General features: G+C 39.2%; 1 protein-coding gene across 5 annotated transcripts in view; it reads left to right on the forward strand.

The window, feature by feature from the left end:
- The first annotated feature begins 407 nt into the window (after window positions 1-407).
- The window catches only part of PPFIA2 (PTPRF interacting protein alpha 2), a 619,912-nt gene continuing 600,851 nt past the window's right edge, over window positions 408-19,468 (forward strand). For all 5 annotated transcript variants that reach the window (XM_073327625.1, XM_073327626.1, XM_073327628.1 and 2 more), the window contains exons 1-2: window positions 408-649; window positions 7,772-8,022. In XM_073327625.1, the coding sequence (XP_073183726.1) occupies window positions 7,774-8,022 (249 nt within the window). In that variant the 5' untranslated portion in view covers window positions 408-649; window positions 7,772-7,773. The remainder of the gene's footprint in view (window positions 650-7,771; window positions 8,023-19,468) is intronic.

A 19,468-nucleotide genomic window follows, 5' to 3' on the forward strand; every position in this document is an offset into this window, starting at 1 on the left:
GGACCGCAGCAGTTACTTCTGCTTCACCCCGGCGCCTGGGGGGCTGTACAGCAGGAGTGGGGCTAGGGCCAGCAAGTTTCTTTCTAATAGGGCGTTTTCTTATTACTTCTCCCCCGTGTGTACCGCCTTAATTACACGCGCGGGGGCTGCTGAGCCTGGGGGAGGGCGGGCTGTGAAGAAATGGGGATTTCAGACCACACTCCGTCAAGTTTTGAATAAAAACAAAAGAGACGTCCCCCCCCCCCATCCTCCCCCTCTAATCCCCGGCCTCCAGCTGTAAAGATGCTGCTGCTGCTTGAAAGGGGCTGCTGGAGCTTTAAGAGCCGCCTCCCCCCTCTCTTCCTCCTAACAATGGTCTGAACCAAGCTCTGCTTCCCAAAGCAAAATTTGTAATATGCCATTTTTCCCATGGACGCTTTCCCTTTTGGCTGCTGACGAAGTGGCCGAAGAAAATGCCGAGGTGCCATGCAGATATTCCTGTCCGGCGACGGGCGCTGGGGCTTCGGTTTTCTCTGAGCAACGCCTGTGTCATCGTTGCTAGGAAGATGCTCCAGGACTGCCCAGCTGTGTGAGCCCCCATCAAAGCCGGGAGAGACTGCGGTTGTCATTGATCAACGGAATAAGCAGACGCCGAAGTAAAAGCCACTAGGTACTGAAACCTGCATATCTGAGCTCCTCCATCCCTCCTTGACCCCAGCCCCCTAAGGCGAGATGTGATACACATGAAAATTCTTCCTCTCTGCTGCTTGCTTCTAGTATGCCTTGTCTTATTTAAATGTGGCTCTGTACTGGTCTTTGGGAGATGGGGGAATTTCATTGTAAAAAACCATGAAGTCAACTTCTTCTTGGGTGGGGGTTGCTGGAGTGATGTGATGCAGAATAGGTGATTGGAACAGGTTATATGTTAATGTACTGTGTTGCTTACCCCTGTGGGTGAAAGGAGTGAGAAATGCTTCTGTTAAAGGTGATTTCACAGTTTGGTGAAGATTCTGGGAGAGAATGAGTTAACTAGGAGGAGGAATATGCATGTAATGCAACTCAGACAATGGCAAGGATTTTCCATATGGAATTACACTGTGCGGGTTAAGTGAGGTGTTGTTGAAAGCATCTGAAAATAAATCATTGCAGTATAGGAACTGGTTGTACTAGTCGCTGTGTCTATTTCTTTTAGTTGTAAACCGCAAAATGTAAAAAATGGTTCAGTAAAAGGATGGAGTGTAGGGTAAGTCTTCAAAGCTGATGTCACTGCAGACAGATTCAGATCAGAGCATTCTGTAGTTGAATTTCTCCTTAGGGTATTGCTAAGGGGAAAAGTAACTTGAAATTGACTCCTAAACCTGGATGCAAAATTAATATCTGGGTATACCAAAGTCAAGGGGTTTAAGACTGAGGTTAGGTACAAAGGTGATGGGATAAAATTAGAAACACTTCCTAGAAGCTGGAAGTCTTCAGGGTGAACTAAATGAATGTTCTTCTAATAAGAGCTTTTGTCAAACTACAGATAGGTATAATTTCTGATTCCCACACCCAAATTCTCCCCAAGTGAAAGGAGTAGTGGTGGCAAACCAAGTCCCAGACCACATGATTTACTCCTGAAGTGAAAATTGTTGTGGTGGTTATACAACTTCTTTTTATAATTGAGACACCAGAGGGACTCAAGTTGGGTGGGGTCGAGTCAGAAGAAAGATGAGAACTTTTTCCTCCCTTACTGCACACATCATATATGTATTTCAAATACCTTGTCTTCTGAGAATCACTCAAAATAAAGCAAATTTTAAATGTGCTCTTACAGTCCAGGTGTGAACGTGATTATCTGCATCTGTGAGCATAAGAAATATAAAAAGAAAAAAAATAATCATAATCGTTATTTGGGGTGATCTTGAAAAAGAGCCTTATATAACTGTACCCACAGGATGGTGATGAACTATACAATTTGTTTCAATTCATGTCCAGTCACTTCATCTGTAATTATAAACTCAGGTCTGCAACCCCAAGACGTCTACGCAACTGTTCTTGGTGAGGACGTGTTGCAGGTAGCTAGGTAGATAACTTGACAGATCTGTAATGCAGTGACACTGAACTGTTTTTAGGAACAGACTACTTTTGAGCAAAGTCTATTTTTAATTGTCAATTACAATCTCTGGTGACCACTGGGGAAAAATGTACAGGATTTCACTTAATATTCCAAGCCTTGGTCAAATAATACTCACTTTGATCTGGCTAATACAGGCTGACATGTCAGATACTTTTTGCTTACACATCCCTGTTTGAAGGTACCTGGTATCAATCTGAAACTTTGCACATTTCAGTGATTTCTCCTATCATCTTCAAGGAGCCTGATCCAGCGACCACTGAAGTCACTGAAAATATTAGCATTGATTTCAGTGGGGTTTGGATCAGGTTCTAGTCAGATGATGGGAAACCACTGAAATGTGCAAACCTTCAGATTGGCATCATGCTATTTCACCATTCACTATTACAGATAGAAAACATTCCAGTTCAAAACATTAAAAATAGGGTTTTTTTAGTTATTTGCAAGTAAAAAACAGATTGAAATTGAAAACTCCTTTAAAGGAGCCTAGTAGTCAATCAGTTCACATTATAACAGTGACTACAGGTGATTGTTTTACAGGACATGAGGGCTCCTGGCCTGGCCTCCCTTAAAAAAAAACCCTAAAACTTGTGGTACTCTCCCCCCCTTTATTCTTTCCTCTATCAATTTTTAAGGTACTCACGAGGCACCTACCACCTTCATAGCTAAGCCTTCTGCTCTTGTCTATCCATATTAAATATCCACAATATTAAACAAGCCCAGTGGAAATTAAAGGTGCACCTTAAATCCTCACATGCCACTTGGATGCCGTACCTCAGTTTTCACACTTTGCGTGCCTCCTAGGTTCTCTTGTACCATAACCCTGTGCATGCTCCCTTTTATTCAAATAATATGTCACGCTTAGATCTCTAGTCTGCCTAACTTTTTTTTAACCTTCTTGAAAGAAAAAAGACTGTTCTGTCTCCATCAGACCCCAATTTTTGAGATTGTTTATGGTGAAGGATTCAAGTCACCAAATAATCCTGCTGATAATCATTCAGGATCTCAATCCTTACTCATTTACTTCAATAGGCATTTTCCTAAGTATTGCTAGCAGAATTGAGGCCTTAGTGGGTTTCACTATCAGGAACCAAGTTGCTGAGTCCACTCTGTGTTCCCCAAGGGAGTTGTTTCCAGAAAAAAAAACAATGATTGTTTTTTTTTCTGGTGAGAATAGAAATGAACATTAATCTTTGTTATTCATTAATGCTAAATTAGGAAATTGACAAAGCAGAAAAAACTCACCAGTGGTAGGTTCAGAACTATATATTGAAGGATAACTTCCCCAAACATCTGAATCTCATAGTGCTTTGCAACATGTTTAAAGTTTAATTTTAATCTAGAGTGTCTTTATCACCTATATTCTAAACAATTCAGTGACTATTGTGATTAATGAGAAAGTATTATTGTTTGTTTTTTTTTCTTTTGATGATCCCTTCCACAAATCCTAGTAGAGATTGGCTTTGCTAGAAAGACATACTTATTCAATACGTAGCTTTTCACCAGCCTAGAGTCTTGTTTTAAATTTCTATTGTTACAATTCCTTTGTGTTTGGTGGTAAAACAATCTTAAATCTTCCTTCACATTTTTCTTTTATGTGAGATTCTTGGAATGACAAGCAAAGCAGGAAAATAACTATCAACATTATACTTTCAGCTATGAAAGGCAGTTCTTAAAAAAATTTAGATTTCAGATGCCCTGTGTGAGAATCCACTTTCTACCAAAAGAGGGTGTAATCCTGGCTTGTTCTTCTGAGGCTCATGTTCTTAAAATGAATAACTGCTTACATTTTCAAAAGTAACCAGGTTTTCAGACACAATTGCTCAGCACTTTTATGAAAATCAGGCCCTGTTTAAGTTGTCTCAAATTGAATACTCAGAAATAGAGATGCCCAAAATCACAAGTTGCTTCTGAAAATTTAGGCTACGTTTTTAATAAACAGTACTTTAAACGCCAAAATATGCTATGAAAAGAGGGTTTTCTTTAGCTTTACTAAAATGCTTCCACAGTGGTTGGTGGTCCAAATCCTTCTGCTTTACTCATGGAACTAGTCCCATGGAAGGCAAAGGGATTACTTGCATGAGTGAAGTGAGTAGTATTTGGCCCACAGCCTTTATTTTTTTCTTAACTTTCTTTAAATTTCCTTTGAGTTCTGTATCTCTACATTTAAATTCAATTATGGCATCCTATGACCAGTGAGTAGCTCCTTTGAAGTTAATCGATCCTCCTTCTCCACAGGCAGTTGAAAATAATTGTTTAGCTGCAGTTGAGTCTCCTAAGGCATTCGAAAACTGATTTTGATACAGCCCAACTTCACTAGTCTGTCTGGAGATTGGCTGGGAAGGTCTTTTGCCAAGGCAGAATTATTATGGTTTAAGGCGAATCCAGCTGAGGTGTTCTAAGATGATATGAAACTTCAAAAATAAGGGATTTGACACTTTAAAAATGTAGTGGCTGTGTTTTTGGTTTTATGTCTCCTCCCCACGTCCCTTCCAGTTCAAAACCAGCTTCTTAGACAAGTCCTTTCTAAGATGAGTGACTGTTTGGCAGAGGTAGCCATGGTAATTGCTTCATTACTTAAGGAAGCAATGTCTTAGGATACACAGATCTTAGCACTCCACATAGCACCATGCACACACAGGCCTAGTAGAGACATGGGAATATGTGCATAGACAATTTGTATTTTCAGGTCCACAATCCAGTGTGCACACAGCGCTGTATGAGGAATTGAAGGGTGTTGGTTTAAAAACAATGGAATGGAATGGAGAATTGGTTCTAAGATTTTTATACACATCCTTGGGTCTATGTAGTTGCACATATTTAATACATGGGATCTGGATTACAAATTAGTATCTGATGCTCCATGTACACCTTAAAAAGCATGTAGTCTTTGGATGTGAACTTATTGACTGCTGAAGTTCCACCAAAAGTTAGCTCTACAGTTTGGGCTTCCTAATTCCTATCTAAGTTATGTTGGGGGCATCTCCCGCCATCAGAGCAGCCCAGGAGCAGGAGAGCACAAAGGTGGCTTAAAGACCATAGGCTCTCCCTCCACCTAGGCGGAGACTTGTTGCACCTCTTAGAAGTTCAGCACAAACTTCACACTGTTTTCTCCCTCTGTCTTTGTGGCCCATAGACTCCTGCACATTTTGTAAGCTCTGTAGGTCTTCCCTTTAGACTTTGGGTCTGATCAAAATCACATTGAAGTCAATGGGAGTCCTTCAATTGACTTTGATGGACTTTGGATTTGGCCTTTTTGTGGGGTCTCTAGGTGTTTCTTTGGCATGGCACTTCAATTTGGGGATTCCATAAGGAATTCTGAACAGTTGGGTTACAGTTTAAAAATGCATAAGGAAATAGAGGAATAAAACTGTTAAACTAGAGGTAAGGTTGTAAATAAGTTACATTCTTAATAACAAGGATAATTAATCATTGGAACAACTTACCTGTGGATGTGGTGGGTCCCCTATCTCTTAAGCCTTTAAGTCAACAGTGGATATCTTTCTGTACAAGATATACAATAGTTCAACTGGAATTTATGGTTTGTGTTAATCAGAAGATCAGACTGGATGGTGATAATAGGTCTTTTTTGTCTTAAAATCTATGAGTCTACAAAATACCTGAGTTAATTATGGTATAGAACCCTTGAGGTTTCTCAGATAGCCAAAAACACGTGGTAAGCTGGAAATTCAAGGTTAAAGCTACCCATTAAAAAGAAAAACAAAAGCAAGTAACAACAAAACACAAAGACCGACCTAAAAATCTTAGAAATGCACGGATGGGTACTTAAATAACCTTTACTCTGCCGCTTCTTATAGCCCCACAAAATCTGAAGAGAACCCTATGACTGAATGCCAGAGACCCTCAACAAAGAAAATACTAGCCAACCTACATGGTAGTGGTCCATAACCAATATTGAGATATTAATATGTTCCCTGTTTACTCTGCTCACCACTCTACATCTGCTAAGAAGAAACTGAAACTGAAATCTACTAGAGTCTGTGTAAATGCTTAGAATATAGGCAAGACCAGTTTTCCTGAGAAAGCTGGATCACTGTCCCCAGTAAATCTTTGTGTTTTTGTTTGCAAGAGTGGCTTAGCTGTCTTTACCCCCCTGCCACTTGAAACAACATTGGGCTGACTTTAAGGTAGATGTGGCTGGTACAGAACATTTCAGTCCCTTAAATTCTATTAGGAAAAATATACCAGATTTAAGAAGTCTTAAATCCTTGCCAAAACAGAGAATATGCAGAGCTAATCCAAACAAGTATCGAGAGTGTGAAATGGTGAAGATTTTGTGTGTTGGCAGGCTTGTAATGGAAGTGCCTGAAATTTATATCTTATGTGCAAGGCTTCCAGAAGCTCTAGTCTACACAAGATCTATAGACAAACTGAAAAAACGTTTTAAACCTGCAGCTAGTGACAAACTCCATAGGCACACTGGCTGGTATATAAGACCTCCAAGATTTAGGCTCCAAGACTAATCCTTAGACCCAAATCTAACTTACATCTGCTATATATAAAAGGAATATAATTTAGTAGTGATGGAAGGGCAAAGTTAAGGTTGCTGGTGGCGACCTTATTTGCAGACTTCCATAAAAGTAAATGTTTATGTGGCTTTTGAGAACTGCGATGTCCTGGTTGTTTCTTTGTGTGTTGTACCCAGCATCCACTATCTTAAGGTTCAGGATTCCACATGTGTCTAAATCTAGGTTGTGAGATGGACATGAGAGGCATTTTAGTGGAAATGTTGAGCCAAGTGAGACTAATTGGTTGGATTTTTTTTTGTTTTTTTTTCCCCTGAAGCCACTCTTTGTGTGGTGGCCTATGTGAACACATTGGCTTCACGCAATTGTGGCCCTGTTCCTAGTGGCTTAATTTGGACAAAGGATCACAAGGATAGTAATTAGCAGTTAGCCTCTCGTCTTTCACATCTTACTCAGAGAGATTACCTTAAAGTAATTCCCCCGAGGGAAGGAATAACTAGGTAGAAAGATAAATTAACTTTGCATTATTAAGGCAGCATGCTACTAGATCAATGGTCAGTCTGGAGTCTGCTGTAGAAAAGCCTGCAGTAGGACCAAACTCTGCAATTAGTGGCAGCTATTGGCGTCAATACAAACCAGCGGAAAATGATAGCGGGCAAAGGAAAGATAAAACGAACTAAACCAAAAAGAAAAGGAGGACTTGTGGCACCTTAGAGACTAACAAATTTATTTGAGCATAAGCTTTCGTGAGCTTCAGCTCACTTCATCGGATGCATCCAATGCTTATGCTCAAATTTCCGATGAAGTGAGTGTAGCTCACGAAAGCTTATGCTCAAATAAATTTGTTAGTCTCTAAGGTGCCACAAGTACTCCTTTTCTTTTTGCAAATACAGACTAACACGGCTGCTACTCTGAAACCAAAAAGGAAACTTTTGACATGATTTTTTTGTGCCAAGCCATTAATACGAATTAAATAACTCTTCCCCTTATATAGGAAGTGCATTCAACATTTTTGCAATGTTGAATGATCAGTTACTTTGTCAGCCATGTGACTGGTGAAAAAGTGAAGTTGAGATGTGAATCAATGCAATAATGTGCTAGCAGTTTCTGTGACTATATTAAATTCCTCATATAAAGTTCTCCTAAATGTTTTTCTACCTAAGATTTTTTCCCTTAACTTCTTATTTTAAAGAAATGATGTGTGAAGTGATGCCAACGATAAATGAGGACACCCCAATGAGTCAACGGGGGTCCCAGAGTAGCGGGTCGGACTCGGATTCTCACTTTGAACAACTGATGGTGAACATGCTAGATGAAAGGGACCGCCTCCTTGACACCCTTCGGGAGACTCAGGAAAGTCTGTCGCTTGCACAGCAACGCCTTCAGGATGTCATCTACGACAGAGACTCCCTTCAGCGACAGCTCAATTCAGCCCTGCCACAGGTATGTTGCTTGTAAAAGTCTTCCTCGTAACCTTAACCAGAAAATTGATGAAAGTGATTTTAATATTAATTGACAGCACCTATTTATTCCTTAAGGAACCAGTCCTGTTCTTATTAAGATCTATTGCAAAACTCCCATTAGATTCAATAATATATGGTCTGGCCCTTAAGCCTCGGTATTGTATCATAGAAGAGATTGGGGGTTTTGTTACTGATTTCAAGGAGAACAGGATCAAGGCTCCTAACCGCTCATACTTTTGGCTGTTGCTCTAATGTCCCTGACAATTTAGGGTTTATTGAAATTAAATCTGTGATGGTGGAAGTAGAACAACATATAAACTGACAGATGGTGATATCACAAGTTCACTACAGTCAAGTCCAGAAAGGCACACTTTGCTACAGATAGGACTTGCTTTCTAATATTACCACAAGTAGAGCTACCATATTAGTTTACAATTAGTGTAAGTAAATTGCACCACACAATCTGTGTGACGTGATTGAAAATGGAATATAAAAAAATAGGCATTTTACTCTCTTTTTTTTTCCCTCCTGTTTTTAAAATAAACCTTAATGATTTTTTTTTTACTGTGACATTTTTCAAAAACTTAAAACATTGTTTGCTTTGGTTAAAACAAGGTAACATTTGTAATCAATGAAAAAACAAAACAAGTTAAAAAAACCAAAACCAAAACTCACCCTGAGCCAAGATCTACAAATTACATCCTGCCCTGGGGTTTGGAATATGACACATGGTAAAGATGGGTTTTCTCCATACACCTTTCTGGTCTCTTACTTTTGGTTGGCTAAAGATGTGCTTGGAACTTGAGAGTCCGGAGAGCAAAGCTCTGCCCATAATTATTGCTGATGGGTGGGAAGGACGGGCGGCAGAGAGATTTAGATATGAGATTGGGAGAAGAAGGTGGTGTGGATGGGTAAAGGAGAAAGGTAATGAGGAGCCAGTGTTGGCAGCTGTTGAGAATAGTGGGAGAGAGAATTCAGTTCAATGGTGGGTGAAGTTGATTAAGGATGTACTACTGGTGGAGGGGCTTGCAATTACAGATGAGGGCCGTGAAAGTAGGACAGGGACTGTGCAATCAGTTGAAAAGTAGCGTAGGGGGTCTCCAATGTCAGCACCGATCTGGGGGAATAAGAGCTATTCAGATGGTGCTGGTGGCGGTCAAACATTGGAATGGCAGCTGAGGGCCGGAACAGTAATGATGACCACTGCTCCCATTATAGTAGAGGAAATTCTGTAGTCTAGAGGAAATTAAACTCATCTTCACTCCCACAAGTTATGTCTCCTGATAAAAGCATGTGGAAAGGTGCAGATCAGGGTAGGACCTATACTAGGGGCATATACTCTGTAGCTATGAACCTACAACAGCACTGCAGAGCATTTGGTAAGTAATGCAGGTTAGAGGGGCTGTACGCTATCTTTGTATTAGGTATCGCTACACTGTAGAAGTACTGGGAGAACTTAGTCCTAAAGATCCTGTATTCATGACTCAGTCCTTACCCTTACTGAAGCCTGGCAATCTAAATTATTAGGGAAACAATAGTGAATAGGAAAGTGATATACATCCTACAGGAAACTAAAGTAATATGACACAAATAATCTTTTACCTGATCTTGTGCGTGAAGTGATGCTAATCTCTAGTAACTCCATTATATTAAATGGAAAAAGAAAAGGAGTACTTGTGGCACCTAAGAGACAATGAGGATACAGACTAACACGGCTGCTACTCTGAAACCTGTCATTATATTAAATGTTAATTTTTAATACTTTATTAGATTTATACAAAACATAAAGATATGTATAAGATGACTTGTCAGATCATTTAATCTATTACGTGACAATACAAATGTTGATTCCTGGAAACGCCATATAATCCCCAAAATTCCATAAGAAAGTGTACCATATAATGTATAAGGCACTTTTTTGCTTATATTTTGAAAGAAAACCAGATGGTTTTTCATCAGCTAGGTCATCTAGGTGTTTGTGTATGTAACTAAGTTTTGTGTAGCGAATTACGTTTATAAATATGGAGCACCATGCTCTCAGTGTCATTAAAAAGAAGAAAATCTCAAACAAAAGTATACAAAATGTGTTCCATGCTTGTACTATCTAGCTCCCTTTTTTGACGTTGAAAAATCCTGAGTTGTGTGTTTCTGATGGGTTGTTTGGAGGGATTTTTTTAAATGAATGGCAGGCTAGTATTTTTAACTGTTTGACCTAATCTCATTGTGCATTGGGAGAATCTTGGTTCTTTTAAAGACAGAGAAGAAAATTTATTATAATCTCCAAAATAATTAAGATTTGTATATTGTGTGGCACTTGTGAATCTTGCAAATGTGACATTTGCATAGACCATTCAGTTTTTGAATGATTTGCAACCTATAAAGTACTAACCATATTTTATTTATAATATTTAGTATTTACATAATACTTTCTATCTACAAAGCGCTGTGCAACCAGTCTTGTACATGTAAAAACTTTTTTTCCAGTTTACTACTTCTGGGCATAAATACATTAGTGAAATCTTGTGTCAAAACAACACCTTCTCCCCTCCCCCACCCACAATTTCATCATAAGGATAGACTATATTTCAAAATTTGCCTAATTGGAGACAATAATTGATTTAAAGTAGATTTGAAACTGTTCACTTTGATTTGAAATGTTAAATGATTACATTTAGGATATTGAAATGTATAAATATGAATAGGAGCTACAGTACAGCGCTAAGTGAATATAACTTATTACTGAACAGTGTATTCTACCACAACTGTTTCTGTCACCTACGAAGTGTATATGTATTATAGCGATTTCACTGTCAGGCTATTTCAAAATATAAGTATAGGAGATGAGATCCCGGCCCTGTTGAGGTCAATAGGCATTTTATCATTGACTTCATTAGGGATAGGATATCACTCAAGACGAGAGAGAGAATTAGGCCTTGTCTACACTATGGGGGTAAAGTGATCTAAGTTAAGCAATTCCAGCTATGAAAATAATGTAGCTGGAGTCAACATAGCTTAGGTCGACTTACTGTGGTGTCTACACCGTGCTGCATTGACGGGAGACGCTGTTCCATCAACTTCCCTTACTCTTCTTGTTCCAGTGGAATACTGGAGTTGACGGGAGAGCAATCTGCAGTCGATTTAGCGGGTCTTCACTAGACCCACTAAATCAATCTCTGGTGCATGGATCGCCATAGCATCCATCCCCAGTACGTGTAGACGTGTCCTTAGAGGGCTCTATTGAGAAATGGTTTCTACAGTCTTAGACCCTGATCTTGCAAACACTCTTCTTATTAATTATTATTATTTATTAAATGTATTTATTATGGTAGTGTCTAAGGGCCAACCAAAAATGGGAGCCCATTGTGCTGGGCACTGCACGCACACACATGGTAGTACACCAGTGGTTCTCAACCAGGGGTATACGTACCCTGGAGGTACACTGAGGTCTTCCAGGAGGTACATCGACTCATCTAGATATTTGCTTAGTTTTACAACAGGCTACAGAAAAAGCATTAGCAAAGTCAGTACAAACTAAAATTTTCATACAGACAATGACTTGTTTATACTGCTCTATATACTACACACTTAAATGTAAGTGTAGTATGTATATTCCAATTGATTTATTTTATAATTATATGGTAGAAATGAGAAAGTAAGTGATTTTTTTCAGTAATAGTGTGCTGTGACACTTTTGTATTTTTATGTCTGTAAGCAAGTAGTTTTTAAGTGAGGTATAACTTGGTAGTATGCAAGACAAATCAGACTCTTGAAAGGGGTACAGTAGTCTGGAAAGGTTGAGAACCACTGTAGTAGATGGTCCTTGCCCCAAAGATCTTACAATCTAAATAGACAAGACAGTCTGGGGGAGGGATAGAATACACAAGCAGATTGAACAATGTGATAGCAACAAATGGCATGCTCCACAATATTTTATTTTATTTTTGGAAGGGGAGGGAGTTAGGAGGGGATGAATTAAATGGAAATAAAAGGGAGATGGGCAGGGGCCAGGGCAGGAGAGAAAAAGGTAAGAAGAGCAGGTGTGGAAGTTGGAGTATGCAGCTGATCAGTACAGGGCAGAGAGAGTCTGTTCAAAACTGTATGAAGTTCTCTGAACGTCCAAAAGTCCCTGCTTTGGCTACTTTTGCTTGTACTGGCTGGAGTCTCTGGCGGGCTCCTCTGCGTTTTCTCCTTATCCTGATCCTGCAAACACTTATACACAATCTTAACTTTACTACCCTGAGTGGTCACGTTAGTTTCAATGGGACTATGCACAGTAATAAGATTGTGTACATGTATGAACACTAAAACAAACAGGATTACTTGAAGTAGTAAACTTAAGCGTGTGTATAAGTATTTGCACAATGGGGCATTAATTTGCAGCCTCCACTGGTCTTCCAATATTCAGAATCGTGCTGAATAGTGGACATGTTTGCTGGGCAAGGAATTCCAGAGGCTGCCTGGAAAGTGCTCGAACTGAACTCTGAGGGAATTGCACTTGGGTCGACACTTGGGCTGTGTGTCACTTATAGCCAGTACTCTGGGTCACAGTGTATGAATCTTTCAGGAAAAAAAACGTCAGATACAACAGGACTGGACTGTGCCAAGGAGTTAAATTATCTATCTTACAATATTTAATATTCCACTTTTGCTTTGGGATGAATTAAGTTTTTTGCATATAGCTTACTCAGAAAGATCAACAATTATCAAAAGAGTCAAGTTACAAAAGGAAAAGGTTAATAAAGAGTAAATTGCAATTTCTATTCTGAAACTTTTTTTCAGTTATTCCTTTTTGGGCTGAAAGCTTCCAAACTCTTTCTCTATTTAATGATAAATCATTTGGAAATTTGGCCAATATTGTTTAATCTGTGAATGTGAACACTATATACATGGATCCAATTTCAGGATTGGGGTTTCAGTCTTCAACTTTATTGATGTCCATTTGAGTTCCCTCTCTCCACAACCCCCATTTTCTTTCTGATGCATTTTAAGGATTCCCCAGTTAAGCTTCCATCTGTCATATCTGACTATAACACTTGCATGGCAATACATTATTAAAGTTTACACTGGAAATATATTTTTACAATGTGTAAAATGTTTATTAGCACAGAATATTAAAGCAGCTCATTATCAAAAATCTCTGGGCTTCGTTGCACACTAGTTATGTATCACAAAGAAGCAGATATGGTAGAGAAAATACATTATTTGACAGTAGCTCAGCTTCCATTTATTATCAAGTTAAATAATAATCCTCAAGACATTTTTTATTACAGCCGATATGATGTTTCTTTGTAGTATCACCAAAGAATATATTGTTGCTCCACTAAAAAAATACAGTAGGGTACCCTGCAAATATCATATAGCTCCGTGAGTGTGAGTGTGTGTTAAAAAAAATTAATTAATTTTCTGTGTTTATTTAATACATCATATAGTATAGAGAATAAACAGAGGAATTTACCCAGTAGTCTAGTGGTGCCACACTGTACCGCAACACAACCAAGTTTAAGACTGATCCCAGGCCAGCAGCAGCTGGGAATGCTATGAAAACAGTAGGGATTACCTCCCATCAGCCTGGAAAAATCCCTCTTGCTCAAAAGAGTTATTAATGGACTCCGGGGGGCGGGGAGTTGCATCCAACTCTTCTCAATTGGGAAAAGGAACCACCCTCCAAAAAAAAAAAGTCTGAGTGTGTGTGGACAGAAAGTAAATTAAGCATTTTTTAGGGAAACAATGAGGATGTGTTAGTGTCTACAATAACCTTCAGAATTGCTGGGCATGTCATTGCTCTACGGTGGGGCATGATTTAGCCAAACACACAACTATAATGCACTTTAACCTTAAGACCTCTAAGGTGTTTTTATTTTGAGGGTGATGACGGTGGTACATGAGCTTGTGCAACTCAGCATACTACAAGTGGCAGAAAATACTTCATAATGGATGGATGGGAGAGAAAGGAAACACGCTCGTCTTCCAGCATTTGTAGTCCCCTATTTTTAATTTATTAAATACTTTAAATATCTTCCCTTTTTAAATACTTGGACTTGGTGGCACTCCTGACTTACACTCCTCCACCCACATTGTTTCACAGAACCACTTCCAGGATTAGCTCACCTGATCTAGCATTTTTTCACAGCACGTTAGTTGTAGCTAAACTGGGCAACAGAGAATGCTGCAATAACCAAGTGAAAAGTGGCGATACCAGTTAACCTTCTTAACATGGAGCCACCTTTCTGAAGATTTTAAACTACCTGCCTCATGCTTTTAGTTTCTATTAAACAGCTCCAGTGTAAGTGCTTACACTGACTTCAATGGGGTTATCCACGACACCAGTATTACTCATCTGCTTCCTCGCAGGCACTGAGACTATTCCCTGTAGCAAGCTCTGCGTTTGGTAACAAATGTTTATATTCAGAGGAAATTACCTCTTAATAACGGCCCGATCTCTCAGTCAAAGGCCTTTTCCACACACAGTGAAAGGACATGGCCTGGGTTAACACAGGATGTAGGAAACTATAGAACATCTTAAATCTTCAAAATGAGGACCACATATTACTGTAGTAAATGATTATGCTGGTATTTCTATTTCGCATCTCTCTCTGAGTTCCCCTTTTTATTATACTGCAATGTAATATGTAAGTGACTATGGAGCTTAAATTAGATATTGAATAAGTACAGCAGGCGTCTAAATGAAAGAAGGGATTGTGGCTACACTCCTCATTTAAGAAGATGTCAGAGTTAATAAAAACATCTGTCACATGTTCTAAAAATCACCAAATCTGGACTACAGCACAGCAAAATGTGAGTGAATTCCCTGCACAATACCGAAGAGAAACCCCCGACAATGGATTGTGGATTTTTTTTTAAATTTTTTTTTGGGGTGGTTTGAAAGTCCAAAAGCTCATGGAGAATTTCTTCTTACTCTTCTCTCACTCTGTGGAAGAAGGGGCTTCTGGTCTGAGCATTCCCTTATCCTCCAGGACTGTTTAAGGAGCTTGGAGGATAAGGGGATGCTCAGACCAGAAGCCCCTTCTTCCACAGAGTGAGAGAAGAAGAAATTCTCCATGAGCTTTTGGACTTTCAAACCACCCAAAAAAAAAATCCACAATCCGTTGTTGGGGGTTTCTGTTCTGTATTGTGCAGGGGAATTCACTCACATTTTGATGTGCTGTAGTCCAGGTTTGGTGATTATTTTAGAACATTTGCATTTCAGGGGAAGCCCTGCAGGTCTCCCAAATTTGGCAGCTGTGCTGCTTGTCTGGGCTCAGACACCGTTGCTTACAAGGGTCTTCAAAATGCTAGCCTGAGAGCTTTTATGTGCCAAAAGTGCAAAACAAAAAATGTACAATGAACAGAGTTTTCATGGGATGGGGATTCTGAATATACTTTACTTGGAAACAGTAAACGTTAAATTGACAGTATCCCTTTAATTGAACCAATGTGTTCCAGTGGATAGGGCACTGACCTGGAAGTCAGGAAGCCAGGCTTAAATTCCTGGCTCTCCCATTGACCTGCTGCCTCATTCACCTCTTCTACCTCTGTCTCTCTGTCACTGGCCCACTGTGGATAAATACTCAAACAGTCATTGAGAGAGAGAGACTCTGAAGTCAAGTGGTAGGGCACCCATGTGGGCGGTGGGGCACCCTGGCCCCCAGAGTACAACACCTTTGACAGGAGATTGAGGGAGCCCCACATTGGAATATCATGTAGTTCAGTGGTTACAGCACCCTTTTGAGAGGTGGGAGACCCAAGTTCTAATCTATTCTTCCCCTCTGGCAGAAAGGGGGGAATTGATTATGGGTCTTCCATATCCCAGGCAAGTGTTCTAACCGCTGCGCTAAAAGTTATGAGGTGGGCACCATCACCACCCCGTCCTTTCCCACTCATTGTATAGGGAGCCTAGGCACCTAATTCAGCTTTGTTGATCACTGTATTATTCCTGTGATTTTTTTTTTCTAGGCACCTAAAAGTTGGGTGCTTTGATTCTCAGCATTGCAGCAGTAAGTCCTTTCTTGGAGTCCACCCTAACTGCCTGGGAGTTTGGAAGGAATTTCTCAAACAATGTGTTGTAGGATTGCACTGTCCCTTGAAGTGTTTGGTCAAGGATAGACAAAAGGGCAGGATAGACAAAATACTGGACTAGATGGACTATTGGTCTTAGCTGAATACCTGATTCCAGTGTTAATAAGGTTTGTAATAATCTTGGTAAGATACTACATGGCAGATCTTATTTAGCATCATTTTTTCCATATGGTGTGTAAATAACTGATGGATTTTTGAGACACCAATCTTTAATGGATAGAAAAGCTGATGGCCCCTGCTCATATAGTAAGACACTTACAGCAAACCCAATTTCTTTCAAACAAGTGCATATTGTACATTAGCAATACACTTGCTCCGTGGCTTAATTAGAAGTTAATCTCATTTTATATTGCCAGAAACACACACAACACTGGACTAGCCCCTTTGGAGTGCTGGGATGGTAAATTTGAGCAGCACTCTAGAGGGCAGTTTTTAATTTGTGACAGTTGCCAATGGCCCCAAGAGGCTCAGGTGGCTCCCAGGATTGTTAGGGTGCAGGTTTTTCCAACCATACTCCTACCTCTACAGCTGGGAGGGAAAGTGGGTGGCACCAAACCCACTATGCCAGCTATCTGCTACTAGAAAATCCCCATGGTTTGGGGGTGATCTTTCCATGGCTAGCTATAATAGCTTTAGTATTGCTCTGCATTAGTGGTAAGACATAAAATAGCCATGATGTTTGGGGCAAATCTGGTCCTATATTCATAAATATTGTTGACTACTTAAATTTACAGCAACTTTCTGTCTTTTTTAAAAAAAAACCAAAAACACCTGTTAGTCTCTCTTTAAAATAAACATTAAGAAAAAAAAAATCTGGCTGAGTAATATACGTCCAGCAGCTTTCTAGGCCCTGATACTGGTATCTTGGCATAGAGAACAGAGTTTAAGTAATTAGCAACATTCTAGCTGTAATCAGTGCTTTTATTCCCTTGATGAAAAAAGACAATTCTATGTACTCCTAGAACTAAAAAATCAAAAGTGAAACTAATGAATTGCTTCTTTAAACCAGTATTTATTGGCTACTAAAGGGTGTGTTCAGCATAAGGACTCTTGGACTTTTCACTGATAAAAATGAGTAAGATTAGTAAAATAGAATTATTCTGTTAATTGCCTTCAGTTGTCTGTTTAAGGAGACATGTACAATACACAGTAGCCCGGATCCTATACGCCTTGCACAAATATAGAATATTACCTAAAATGGTTGTAAATTATTGTCATCAGGATAAATAAGTGGACACTTTTAATTTGGCAGCATTTTGCGCTCGCTTTGCTGAGCTGTAAGTGATCACACAGTGTACAAGGTAGTAGAGAGTCTAGCCCAGTAAATGCATGTATAACACTGTCAGTATTACTTTACTAGAAGAAAGCACATTTAGAAAAATCAGACTTAAATTGGACATAGATCTTTAGAGTTGCTGAAAGGGGTCCAAAGATCTATTTCTCTACTATAATATTTATGACATGGTGGAGCATAATTTGGTCTGATTATAAGATTGATGCTAGTTCTAAGATCATATTTACTTATCTAAATGTAACTTTTTAATGAAAATAAGCTTATACCTGCTATAAAAAGGAAGTGATACAATTCTGAAAAATGCTACTTTCTCATCCTGCACATAGAACTCCATGGGTTCTGTGCAGGTGTCTAGCCACATATTGTAACTCACAGGATTCAGGATCAGGACTACAGACTGCAGTGCCAACTCATCACAATGTTAAAGATCATTCCATCAAAGGAAAGTCACACGCTGGTTTTTTTAACATGACATTTGAGTGCAAACAGTGTGTCAGATGCTGTACAAACATGAAAGAAGCAAGGTTCCGTTCTTCAAGAGACACAGAGATTCCAAATCCTGAAGTACTACAGACTCTTTATTTCTTAAATCAAAGTTATAAAGATTTGTGGAAGAAGTATGTGTTAAGAGTGATTGGGTTAAAGAGGGGCAGAATGTTTGGTGTGAAAGGAAAGGGAGTGAGCTCCTGCCATAAAGGGAGCATGGGAATAGGGCATGAAGACTAAAGTGGTTTAGTTGGGCAGCTGGAACATATTTCTGGAAAGCTATTTGCATTCTGTAGCTTGTTCTGCTATAGTTAAAGGGAGTAGATCAAATTATTTAAAATGTCTGAAGTGTAGTTCTGTACTTGTAATATGAGAGCAGACTCAGCGTGAGTCTGTGGTGAGGCCCAGTGAAGGCATCTTGAAAGACTTCCCATTGACTACGGTGGGCTTTGGATCAAAGCCCCATCTAGAAAATTGTACAGACCACTCTAAACTTTGAGCAGAACTTTTAAACTGCACCTGTTGCAAGATGAAAATGTGGTCTGACATTTTGTTGTTAGTTATGGCTCTTTCAAGCTTTGGAAAAGTAAAAAGTTTAAGTTATTAGTGACTGAAAAGATGGCTTCTTAATGGCATTCTGAACACCCCTGAACGCTGATGGAGACTGAAATCTGACTCCAGATCCAGATGGCTGCTTGGGACTGTCTCTAGTTTATAATGGAAGTGTGTTTTTCATCTCCGTCATGTTGTATTTGTTAGTGAGTGCTGTAATATTTTCACTATAGTGAACTGGCTTCGTGCATAAAAATACCTTGCCTAAGATACAGTATTGAGCAAGCTGCTCTTTTGGGATCATGAGTAAGGATGAACACAGATGGGTAAGACCTATCATTATGTTTAAATGATTTAGTTTTGATGCAAACTGATGGCAGAGAATAGAGATGCTGACACAAGTCTGAAAAACCTACCATGACAACTTTGTTTTGGTGTTGTTGTGAAATGAAATATATTACTATTTGAACATGGCAGAATGTGGCCTGCACCTGTTGACTAGAATCTTATTATTTATGTTGCCCTGGTGGTTTCATTGAGACTATTCAAGAAATAAAGATCTATCTTTATCAATATAAATTCATAGATAGTGGAAGTTGTCATAGCTTCATTGACTTCAATAGAGCTATAATTTGCACCAGCTGATGTGTCCCATTGAGCATCAGAATATGCCCCAGAGTATAGAGAATACATGTAGTTGTTCTCACAAATAGATTCATTCAAATAGTCCATGCTCAACACTGGTTCTGATGTGTTCTAGTGTGATGATGTTGGATCTTTGCCATTTGTTTACAAAGGTCTAGATTTTGATCTCAGGATTTTACGCAGTGTAAATCCACTGTCATCAGGATTACACTGTTTTTTCACTGGTGTAACCAAGATTTGACTCTGCACCAAAGTCTTTCTTTGTTTTACTGTGCACAGATTTTTTAAAATACACTTTAAAAAATTGAACTCAGAATTGACCTCTTCACAGTATAATGGTCAAAAATGATATATTGTAAAGACTTCTGTCTGC

The sequence above is a fragment of the Lepidochelys kempii genome, chromosome 1 (assembly GCF_965140265.1).
Source record: "Lepidochelys kempii isolate rLepKem1 chromosome 1, rLepKem1.hap2, whole genome shotgun sequence".
Taxonomy (NCBI): domain Eukaryota; kingdom Metazoa; phylum Chordata; order Testudines; family Cheloniidae; genus Lepidochelys; species Lepidochelys kempii.